The following is an 11,998-nucleotide window of genomic DNA, read 5'->3' as shown; positions in this document are numbered from 1 at the left end:
CATTTAATATTTCTGACTGTGCATTTGAATGTGACGTTTATTGCCCTAATATATGCCAAGTTTCACTAGGAATAGATATTCTTTCCTTTTCCCATTCAAATATATTCAGTGTTCTATCACATGTAACTTTTAAAACTTCTATTATCTCTTTAAATTTTTTCTTATCATTATTATATATGTCCTTTTAGTGTATTTTCTTCCTTTCTCTCTCTCTCTCTCTACATATATATATATATATATATATTTATGCATATATACATACATATATTTCTCTTTCTTCTTTTACCCTGTCCCTCCTCACTAGTGATTTGCTTCTGGCAGCTGTCTCTCTTAATCTTCCCTCCCTTCTATTTCCTTTTTTCTTTTCATCTTTGCCTCTTACTTCTCTATATAAATGATAAATTACCCATTTGAATATGTATTTTATTCCTTCTGTGAGCCCCAAATGATGAGATTAAGGTTCAAATAATTCTCATCTCCCTACTCTGATAGATATTTTATGTATCTTCATTTGACATAATTTACTCTGTCTTCTCTTTTTGTTTCTCTCCAGTACAATCCTTTTTTTCACCCCTTAGTAATATTTTTTTATCATCACATCATAGCTATGTACTTATATGCACACCTGCTGTCCAAGTATACTTTTTTTTCAGCTGCCCTGAAAGAGGTACAATTCTTATGAATTACTAGTATCATATTCCCATGTAGGAATGCAAACAATTTAGCCTATTTTTTCCTATTTATCTTTTTCATGCTTCTCTTGAGTATTATTTTTTGAAAATTCAATTTTCTATTCAGTTACAGTCTTTTTTTAGTTTTTTGCAAGGCAAATGGGGTTAAGTGGCTTGTCCAAGGCCATACAGCTAGGTAATTATTAAGTGTCTGAGGCCAGATTTTAATTCAGGTACTCCTGACTTCAGGGCCAGTGCTCTGTCTACTGCACCACCAAGCTGCTCCTCAGTTGCAGTCTTTTTATAAGAAAAATTTGAAAGTTCCCTATTTCATTGAACTTTCATCTTTCCCTCTGAAAGATCATGCTTAATTTCAGTGGGTAGCTGATTCTTAATTGTAGACCAAGCTACTTTGCCTTGTAGAAAATCATATTCCAAGTTCTTTGTTCCTTTAATATAGAAGCAGTTAAGTTTTATATAATACTGGCTATGGAACTTGGTATTTGGATGGTTTCTTACTGACTGCTTGCAGGATTTGTTCCTTAACCTGATAGTTCTGACATTTGGCTACAATATGTCTTGGAGTTATCTTTTTTCTGATCTCTTTTAGGATGTGAACAGTGGATTCTCTCAATGAATGTTTTACCCTATTCATAGTCTTTTTATCATTTTTCTCTAATAATTTCTCTAAAAATGTTGTCTAGGCTCTTTTTTTTTAAATCATGCCTTTTAGATTTGCATTAATTCTCATATTTTCTGTCCGAGATCTGTTTTCCTTGTCAATTGTTTTTCCAATGAAGTATTTTATATATTTTCTTCTATTTTTTCATTCTTTTGATTTTCTTTGACTGATTTTTGATTTCTCAGATTGTTATTAGATTTTACATGTCCAGTTCTAATTTATAAAGAATTATTTTCTTCAGTTAGCTTTATAAACTCCATTTCCATTTTGGCATTTCTACTTTTTAAAAAAATGTATTTATTAAAAGGCAATGAGGTTAAACGACTTGCCAAGGTCAGACAGCAATTATTAAGTGTCTGAGGATGAATTTGAACTTAGGTCATCCTGACTCCAGGGCCAGTGCTCTAGTCACTGTGCCACCTAGCTGCTTCCAATTCTACTTTTAAGGGAGATTTTCCCACAATGCCTTCTTTTCCATTTGGACAATTCTATTTTTTAAGGACTTGTTTCTTCATAATTTTTTTGTGCTTCCTTTTCCAAATTATAGATGCTTGTTTCAAGATTCTCTTGCACCACTCTCAAATATTTTTACAATTTTTCTTCTGCCTCTTTTTTTTTTGCAAGGCAAATGGGGTTAAGTGGCTTGCCCAAGGCCACACAGATAGGTAATGATTAAGTGTCTGAGACTGGATTTGAACCCAGGCACTCCTGACTCCATGACCAGTGCTCTATTCACTGTGTAACCTAGCTACCCCCTTGATTTTTGAGCTCTTTCAAAAGTTCTTTCTTGGTTGAAATTAATTAATATTCTCCTTTAAGACTTTGAATGTAGGAATTTTGACATTGTTGTCCTCTTTTGAGTTGTGTTTAGATTGTCTCTGCCACCTCAGTGGCTTTTTATGGTCAGGGCTCTTTTTCACCAGAATATATAATTTCTTTTCATCTTTGCCTTCTACTTCTCTATATATAGAATGATAAATTTCTTTACCCACTTGAGTATGTATTTGATTCCTTCTATGAGCCCCAAATGACCAGATTAAGGTTCAAATAATTCTCATCTCCCTACTCTGATAGATATTTCATGCATCTTCATGTGAAATAATTTACTCTAATCACTCTCCTCTTTTTGTTTCTCTCCAGTATAATCCTTTTTTTATGCCTTAGTAATATTTTTATCATCACATCATAGCTATATATTTATATGTACACCTGCTGTACATATATATTTATACATTTATATATTTTCTTCTATTATTTCATTCTTTTGATTTTTTTTGACTGATTTTTGATTTCTCAGATTGTTATTAGATTTTAAATGTCCAAGTCTAATTTATAAGGAATTATTTTCTTCAGTAAACTTTGTAAACTCCATTTCTTTTTGACCATTTCTACTTTTTAAAATTTTTTTATTTATTTAAAGCAATGGGGTTAAGTCACTTTTCAAGGTCAGACAGCTAGGCAGTTATTAAGTGTCTGAGGCTGAATTTAAACTCAGGTCATCCTGACTCCAGGGCCAGTGCTCTAGCCATTGTGCCATCTAGCTTCTCCCAATTCCACTTTTAAGGAAATTTTTCCTCAAATGTCTTCTTTTCCAATTGGTCAATTCTATTTTTAAGGACTTGTTTCTTCATAATTTTTTGTGCTTCCTTTTCTAAATTATATATTTTCAAAAGTTGAACTTTGCTCTGGGTATGGAGAGAACTGTCACAAGTGTCTTCTGCTGACTTGAGCTCCCTATTTAACTAAGAAAGACAGACCTTTCCTGAATTATTTTTATTTTTATTTTTTTTAGTTTTTGCAAGGAAATGGGGTTAAGTGGCTTGCCCAAGGCCACACAGCGAGGTAATTATTAAGTGTCTGAGGCTGTATTTGAACTCAGCTACTCCTGACTCCAGGGGTGGTGCTCTATCCACTGCGCCACTTAGCAGTCCCATCTTTCCTGAATTTTGTAAAAAGGTATATTGAATTGGAAAATTGCTTCACTCTTTCTTTTTGTGGATTCTGTTGCTCCAAAATTATTTTAGCAGTTTATTTTAATGTTGTATCTGAGGGAAACTTGGGAAAGCCCAGTCAACTACCTGGTTACTTTCTGATTCCTTATTAAAATGTTTATTTAAAAATTTATGTGGTATGATCGTTTCTAGTATTTTCCAGGTATTTTTATTCTTTTGGGCTAAGTGGAATAGCTTGAACCATTTTCCTTGGAACTAGTCTTCAAAAAATGGATGTCAGTTGTCCTTGGTCTTTAACCTTAAAGAGCTACATTAATGTTGTTCTTCTGTATTTGATCCTCTTCTCCTTCTTGTTCTTTCTCTTGCTAATTTCGTTCATCCTTGTCCTTTTCCACTTCTTTGTCTTTATCTTAATGATCTTATTCTTGTTCTTGAACTTCTTGTTTTCTTTTTCTTGTTTTTGTTCTTTTTTGTTTTCTTTTCTTCTTTTGAGAGATATAGGAAATAAACAGCTGGTCTTGCAGTCAACAAGACCAGTATACAAATCCTGCTTTTTGATACTTAATAGGTATGTAATCCTAGGAAGAGCATTCAATCTCAGTCCTCCAGACTATTCTCTAATGTTCTGCTTCAGAGAAGATGCAGACCTGCTTTGGGAAAGGAATCTTATCATCTAGGAGTTTTTTTTTTTTTTTGCTTAGCCATTTTCAGCCATATCTGACTCTTCATGACCCTTTTTGGAATTTTCTTGGCCAAATATTGCAGTGATTTGTCATATCTCTTTTCAGTTCATTTTACAGATGAAGAAATGTGACAAATAAGGTCAGGTTACTTCTCCAAAGCTATTAATTATCTGAGGCTAAATTTGAATTCAGTAAAAGCAGTCTTCTTGATGCCAGGTCTGGTGTTCTATCCATACACACTGTACTACCTCCCTGTCTTCTAGAAATTCTTTATATCTATCAAATGAGAGTTCATGTCTCTGTTTCTTTGTCTATTTAAGGTGAGCTGGTAGAGGAGAAGGAGGCATTAGCTTATGAAAGGTGATTTAAGACGATTTAGTTTCCTTAGATGATACTAAATTTCAAGAACTGGGCTTTGATATACATACATATACCTATATATTTATACATATATATATATATATATATAGCATACAAACACATACATATGCACATGTGAATATATGTCTCCATAAAAATGAATATATATTCATTATATATAATTATATATTACATATATAATTATATATTAGTATATATAATGTAAGTACATATATGCATATATATATAAACATAACACATGTATAATTTATATAAAAAGCTTTTGGTCATAGATGATGTGAATTAAAAATCAACCTATATATTTTTAAGCACTGACCATATCTCAAGAACAATGCTAGTTGCTGGTGTTATAAAAGGGCAAACATTTCCTGCCCTCAAGGATCTCACAGTCTAGTAGGGAAGACAATATGCCAGCAACTGATAAACAAATTAGATATAGGATGAATAATTAATAATAAACAAAGGTCCTAGCATTGGTGGGGATCTGGAAAGGCTGTTTGAAGCAAGTTTGTCTAATCACAACTTGAAAGAAACTGGGAATCAGAGATGATGAGGCAAAGAAATGAAGACATGGAACAGAGACACTGAAGATTTTGTGAGTCTTGTAAAAGGCACAGTAAAGAAGCTAGTGTCATTGGAACACTGACTATAGAGTGTATATATGGTAGGGAGTAGAAGAGAAGATATAAGACCTAGACTAGAAATGTGGAAATAATGTGGTTGAAATATATTATTTGAAAATGAAAAGGAGATTGTTGGAGTTTTTGAATGATGGGATGGTGACAATATTGTCAGATTGCTTTAGAAAGACCAAATTGAGTGTAGAATGGATTGGAGTGGGAAAGGCTGGCAAGTAGACCAACCAGTAAGTTGTTTCAGTAGTTCAGGTATAAAGGGATTATGGCCTGCATCAGAATGTGATAGTGTCAGAGTTGATGAGGGGGTCGTGAATAAGAAATTTTAAGAAGGTAAAATTGACATCAGATTAGAGATTGATGTGGCTGAGGGAATGTAAGTAGAAAATGATTCCCAAGTTGGGATCTTGGGGGTCGGGGAGGAGGATGATGGTACTCTTGACAATAATAAGGAATTTTAGAGATGGGAAGGATTTGGGAGGAAAGATAAGTTTAATTTTGAACATTTTTGTTTATAGGACATGTAGTTCTAGATGTCTAATATGTAGTTGAAGATTGATGTCTAGAGTTCAACAGAGAATTTAGGATTAGATTAGTACATTTAAGAGTTTTTCACAGAGATGGACTCAATGAAAGCTTTTGAGATCATCAAATGAAATATTGTATACTGGTAAGGGAAGGGAAGATGGTCTAGCACAGAGCACTGTGGGTTACCCACAGTTTTCAGGGATGTTCTGTATGAAGAACTAGCAAAGAAAACTGAAAGGGAGTGGTCAGATGAATAGAAAGAAAGGGAAGAGAGTAGTGTCACAAAGACTTAGAAGACTTTAACAAGCATAAAATGAGATTGAGAGTGTCAGAGGCTGCAGAGAATTTAAGAAGGATGATAATAATTGAGGAAAAACACATTATCTTTGGTTTTTAATAACTTAGCTATTTTGAGAGAAAAATTTCACTTGGAGCTTATAGAAGTTTGTGGTATAGTGTGGTATAGTATAGTATTGTGTAGTAGAGCATAGAAGAAGAATGAGATGAAGGGAAATAGTTTTATAGATATCAGACAGTCTTCTCAAACACAAAAGAGAAATGATTTGGGATGATAAGTAACAGGAATCGATGGATCAGGTTAGGTTTTCTGAGGACTGAGAAAATACCCATCAGATTGTAGGCATTGGAGAAGTATTCAATTGACCTGGAGAGATAGAAAATAAGTGAAGGAGTGACAGTGATATAGAGGCCGTCTGCTGGAGAATATGAACTGTAATGGGATTGCTGGTGCATTAGAGTTGTTGTGTATGGTAGAGGTGAAGGAGGAGATAGTAATAAAAGGCATCTGGGTGATGTAATATTAGAAGGAAGGATGCAGTAGGAGTTCTATCCCATCAATTCTCCTTCATAAGTCCATGGATTTGGGAGACTGAAAACACAAGTTCAAAGGTATAGATTTGAAAGGGACTTTTGCCATCATTTATTCTCATCATCTCATTTTACAGATTAAGAAACTGTCAAAGGTCATATTAACTAATAAGATATAAAAGCAGAATTTGAAACTGTATCCTTTGAAAATCTAATGCTTCTAGAATTAATAACATAAATTTGAGAAAATAAAAAATACTCTCACTAAAAATCCCTTTCCTAAGGTTTATACGATAACTGTCATGGGGTAGAGAGATATTTGGGAATTTCCTTTTACATATTACTACTTCCCTTTCACTATCTGTTCACCATTGATTTTCTTTCAGTTTGTACTTTTGGGCATATGGTCAGTTAAAATAGATTTTTTGTTCACTGACTATGACCCATAATACTTTTAATTTATCAGAAGTTATCAACTGCTCTCTTTTGCAGAGTATCTACTCTCTATCATCTGAACATCTGAAGCCCTGGCAGCCTGGGCAACAGATCAAGATGCAGATATTATTCTGGAATCTGTTTATAAATTTCTTCTTTTGTTCCATCACTTCCCCATGTGTCTTTCCCTGACATTTATTATATTTTTATCATTCTCCTCCCCCAACCTCCAGTCCATCTAATTCTTCTCTTTCAACCTGTCTGCTTCTGCTTCTGGTGGCTTTGCAACCACACTGTTTAATTGTTCAGGAAGGGTACAATGTCACCTGTTTTTCTATAGTTCATCAGTTCTTGTACCAAAGGAAACAGTTCAATAACAAGCATTGGATTATTTGGGATGGCATGAGGTCTCAGCTTGTGTTTGCACCCACTTCCCAACCTTCCTGAGAACTCAAGAGACATATTCCTCTGCTTCATGTCTGGGAAGAAGAACAAATCTGAGAGGCAAGAATCATCCTTTCATTATATCCACTAAGTTCCAGCTTAGCAGACCATAAAATTATTTTCATCATAATAAAATTTAAGTCCTTGAATCATCAAGGACTCTAGAAAGCAGTCACAGGGTACACTTTCTTTGAAGTATGTGTGTATGTGTATGCATTTGCATGTGTGCTGGAGCATCCATATATCACATATATTGGGAAGCAGATCCATCTGAAGCTCATCTGAACTTAACTAGGCTCCATACTGATAATATTCAATAAGGAGTTGGGGTTAACTTAAGGGAGCTCTCCATCAGGCTTTTACTCTTATTTCAAGCTACTATATTAAGTGTAGACGGGGGGAAGTGAAAAATTTCTGTCATGTATTGTTGGAAGTTCAAGGCAGAGAAAACTTTGGAAAATCTGCCAAAAGTGAAGGGGGTAGAGCTGTTTCCCCAAATCTTCTAAAAGACTACAGAAGAGAAAAGTTCCTTCTCAGGAATTTTGAATTCCATGCCTCACAATCATCAATCATGTTTGATACAGCCCAACACTTAAATTCTAATGAGGATTTTCCAGTGTTATTTGAACAAAGGATATGTTTTATAGGAAGGAGACAAAAGAAGTAGTATTTCATGAGTGATGCCAAATCCAACAAACCATGGATTAATTCCTGTTATGTATAGAATAGCAAATTATAACTGAGGACAAATACATTGTTTACTCCTGAATTTATCTCAGCATTTGCTTTTTTGTTTACTATCCATGTGCAACTGAACATTAATAGGGCATAAACACCCTAGGGCATGTGGTCATTAAAATATGATGTGTGTGTATAAGTTGTTTAGTCAGGGAGTTCCAAGAAGATTTATCAAGGATAGTGTAAAACCTTGCATTCCAGGGGACCCAGAACATTTTGCTTTGGTGATAAGACTGTTTTGCTAACTGAAGCACAGCATCATGACCACGAAAACTTTGTTATTACTATTTTTATTCCTAGTTAAAATAAATTATACTAGGTCAATAGGACCTGCCATTTGGTGAGAGACATATTTTGAAAAAAATGTATTCCTTTCTTTGCATCTGTTACTAGGATAAATTTCCATGAACAGATTGTACCCCCCCCCCCCAATCGGTCAATGGGCTGAAGAAGGAGGGGTGTTTAGGGAGAAGTGGGGAGGGGGTGCCTGCACTTAGAAATTAAAAACCAAACTTGCTTTCCTTTCAGCATAGCTTTCTGTCCGTGAGTGTTCTCTCTCTCTCTCTCTCTCTCTCTCTCTCTCTCTCTCTCTCTCTCTCTCTCTCTCTCTCTCTCCCTCTCTCATAAATAAACAACTTCCTTTTGTTCAGACTGAGTCTATGAGCATTTCTTTTAGGGCAACTTTACCCCTCACACTTTCAATACTGGCTATTCATATATTTTATTTATATATTTGTTTACATTTAAAATTTTTGGCATGAGATGAAGCTTCATATTTGTATTGATTTTCATTTTATTTCCTATTTGTGGCATAGAGCAATCTTTTATGTGGCTGATGACAATTTGCAGCATTCTTATGTTTAAAAGTGCTGTTTGCTTAGAGATTTCCAGATTGATGGGGATCTGCTTTGATTTCAGGTAATGTAGAATGACAGTTATCAACATTTTGTTGTATATGAAGATGAATTCCTTAATACTTATTACTAGCTGGGAAATATGGGTCCAAGATAATTTAGTTTCTTTATTTACAATTTCAAAGTGTTTTCCAGAAAATGTAAACTAATACAAAACTTTAGTAGTAAGCCATGAGTGTACCTTTATTTCCACATTAATTTATAAAATTTAAAAATATTTTCCTTCAGAACTTTAAATATTTTGTAGCTCTAAATGAACTTTATTATTTGTCTAATTTCAATAACTAGGTGGCATATTTGCTAGTTATAAGCCTGGAGTCAGGAAGACCTAAATTCAAATCTAACCCAGGTGTGAGGCTGGGTAAGTAATTTTGTTTGACTTGATTTATAGGAATTGGAAATGGCAATCATTCCAATATTTTTACCAGTTGAAACAATTGAACAACACCATGAAGCATCACCTTAATAATTGTTCCTTTATTTCACAAATAAGTAAACTGAAGACCAGGTTACTTCCAGATTACAAACCAGGAAGAGGTGACAGAACTAGAACCATGCATTCTGACAACTGGTTCCATGATCTGCCCCTCACATTGCATTCCCCCTTGGACAGATTAGGGGAGTATAGTTAGAATTTAGACTGGAGAAGACTCATTGAAAACCTTTTTTTTTTCACCACAGTGAAATTGCACTGTGAGAAAGCCTCATAGTCACAAAGAGAGACCTGATTTTTGGATGAAGAGCATCCTCAGTGCTCGTTTCATGTCTTTGTTCCTTAGGCTGTAGATGAAAGGGTTCATCATAGGGGTGACCACAGTGTACATCACAGCCGATACTGTGTCCTGTTGTGCTGTGTGTGTGGATGTAGGACTGAAGTATACACCAATGATTGTCCCATAGAAGAGACAGACCACAATGAGATGGGAGCCACAGGTGGAGAAAGCTTTCCATTTTCCCTGAGCTGATGGTATTCTCAACACAGCCACAAAAATATGAATGTAGGAGATCAGAATACCAACAAATGGAATTAAAGCTGTCAGTCCTCCCATTATGTAGATCACTAAGTTATTGATGAAACTATCTGAGCAGGCCAATCTTATCATGACATTGAGGTCACAGAAGAAATGAGGGATTTCAGTGTGACCACAAAAGGAAAGTTGGGTCAGTAGAATAGTATGTGTAAGGCCATTAACACAAGTCCAAAGCCAGCACATTGCTACTAGAAAGACACAGACTCTTGGGGTCATAACCATGGTATAGTGTAATGGGACACATATAGCCAGGTAGCGATCATAGGCCATAGAGGCAAGGATGATGCTATCTAATCCTACAAACCAACTGAAGAGGAATACTTGTGCCATGCAGCTGATGTAAAGAATTGTTTTGTTCCCAGATATATAATTAAACAACATCTTGGGGATCGTGGTGGTAGTAAAGCAGATGTCAACCAGGGACAAGTTGATAAGGAAGAAGTACATGGGAGTGTGGAGACGTGAATCAGTCTTTATGGCCAGAATGATGAACAAGTTCCCCAACACTGTGATCAGATACATATTCAGGAATACAAGAAACATGAGCCTTTCCTGCTCTGACTGGTCTGAAAGGCCCAGAAGGATGAACTCAGGGACTCTTGAATGATTTTCCCCTTCCATGGATCTATTGGGAAACACATTTAGAAAAATGAATTAAAAATTTAAAACAAGTTGATTTAAAATATATTTTTAAAATTAAAATCAGTGAAGATAGAGCAAAAAGACATTTAGGGTAGTGGAAAAATATTTGTATTGAACATCAAAACTAATAGATTATGATAAGAGGAAATCAAGAAGAGATGCCCTATGTAAGGGACATTTTCCCTTGACAAATGGCAAAATGGCAAACAGTAAAAGATTATCAAATGATTATTTTCAGGAAAAAGTGCAAATGATAACCATGTGAAATTATGCTATAAACCACTGACAATAATAATAACAATAATAATAATAATATGAATGAAAAATATTTTTGGTTTTTATGTTCATTATTGGAGGTACTTCTGGAAGATAGGCATGGCTCCATCCTTTTGACAGAGTTGCTAAGTGGCCCAGATATATTCTTTTTCAATTTGATTTCTCAAGATAGTTGATTAAACTCTTCATGGCCTTTATCTCAAAGATCCCACTGAGCATATATCCAGGGAAGGTAAAATCAGCAATAAATTTATAGAATTATAAAAAAGGATATCATCTTCTTTTTGGTAGCATATACCTGAAAACAAAGCACATAAATAACTCTTGATCCTGGATGTTTGCTATTATTTTGTCTTGCTCTAGGAATCACACTCTTAATAATTTTACTTTAATTTTATAAATAAGACAATTAAGGACCAGGCAGAGTGGTTCATGATCATAAAGCCAGGAAGAAGCAGAAGAAGAATCCTGACATTTGGTTCCATACTCTATCATATCAGACTACTTTATATGTAGATCAAGTCATGAAGAAAATGAATTTTAAACTAGAGATAAACCATTGGAAAATAATAGGAACCTTATGGAGCTCATTTACTACAGAGATGTATCAGTCCTTCACTTTTCAAAAATAAATTTTTATTTGTCAAGATCCATTTGAATAATGGAAAGATGGGATGAAAATGTTTTTAGTGTTCAAGGAAATGTGTGTCAAATATTTAAGGACCAGTCAATTTGAATTGTGAATCTCCTTATCAGATTTGTCAGAAGTTATTTTTTTAATAATAACTCCAGTCAATGAAGTTATAGAAAGTTTTTAATCTATATTTAATTTATGTATATATGAGATGATTGATTCTTAAAGTGCTTTAGTTACCAGAGGAAATTTCAGTTTCAGTCAGTCGTTGCTAACATTTTGACCTCAAAATTTTATTATTAGGAGAGTGAGATCATTTGTTTGATGTTTTGATCGATATTTTATCCACAGAGTTGTGTTACACTGTAATTCTTTGTATTAAATGAGAATATTTGGATCTGGAGACATAGCAGCCATTGATTGGAGGCATAGAAAGAAAGATTTCTCCATGTCCTTTCTGCAACATCTGATAGCATGATATTATTTTAAACAGATTTATAAAATTGATATGTTTGAAGGAGAGC

The 11,998-nt window shown here is 34.4% G+C and overlaps 1 protein-coding gene across 1 annotated transcript; it reads right to left on the bottom strand.

Moving 5' to 3' along the window:
- Nucleotides 1-9,601: 9,601 nt before the first annotated feature.
- LOC141497479 (olfactory receptor 1f45-like) lies at nucleotides 9,602-10,543 on the bottom strand. The gene has a single exon (XM_074200129.1). The coding sequence runs from the start codon at nucleotides 10,541-10,543 to the stop codon at nucleotides 9,602-9,604; it is 942 nt and encodes a 313-aa protein (XP_074056230.1).
- Between the last annotated feature and the right edge of the window lie 1,455 nt (nucleotides 10,544-11,998).

Source organism: Macrotis lagotis, chromosome X, assembly GCF_037893015.1.
Source record: "Macrotis lagotis isolate mMagLag1 chromosome X, bilby.v1.9.chrom.fasta, whole genome shotgun sequence".
NCBI classification, from domain to species: domain Eukaryota; kingdom Metazoa; phylum Chordata; class Mammalia; order Peramelemorphia; family Peramelidae; genus Macrotis; species Macrotis lagotis.
The sequence above is the reverse complement of the archived record's forward strand: the minus strand, read 5'-3'. Positions and strand labels throughout refer to the sequence as shown.

What these genes read in the sequence shown, in the direction of transcription:
- LOC141497479 (XM_074200129.1), bottom strand. Translation starts at nt 10,543, where the DNA reads ATGGAAGGGGAAAATCATTCAAGAGTCCCTGAGTTCATCCTTCTGGGC.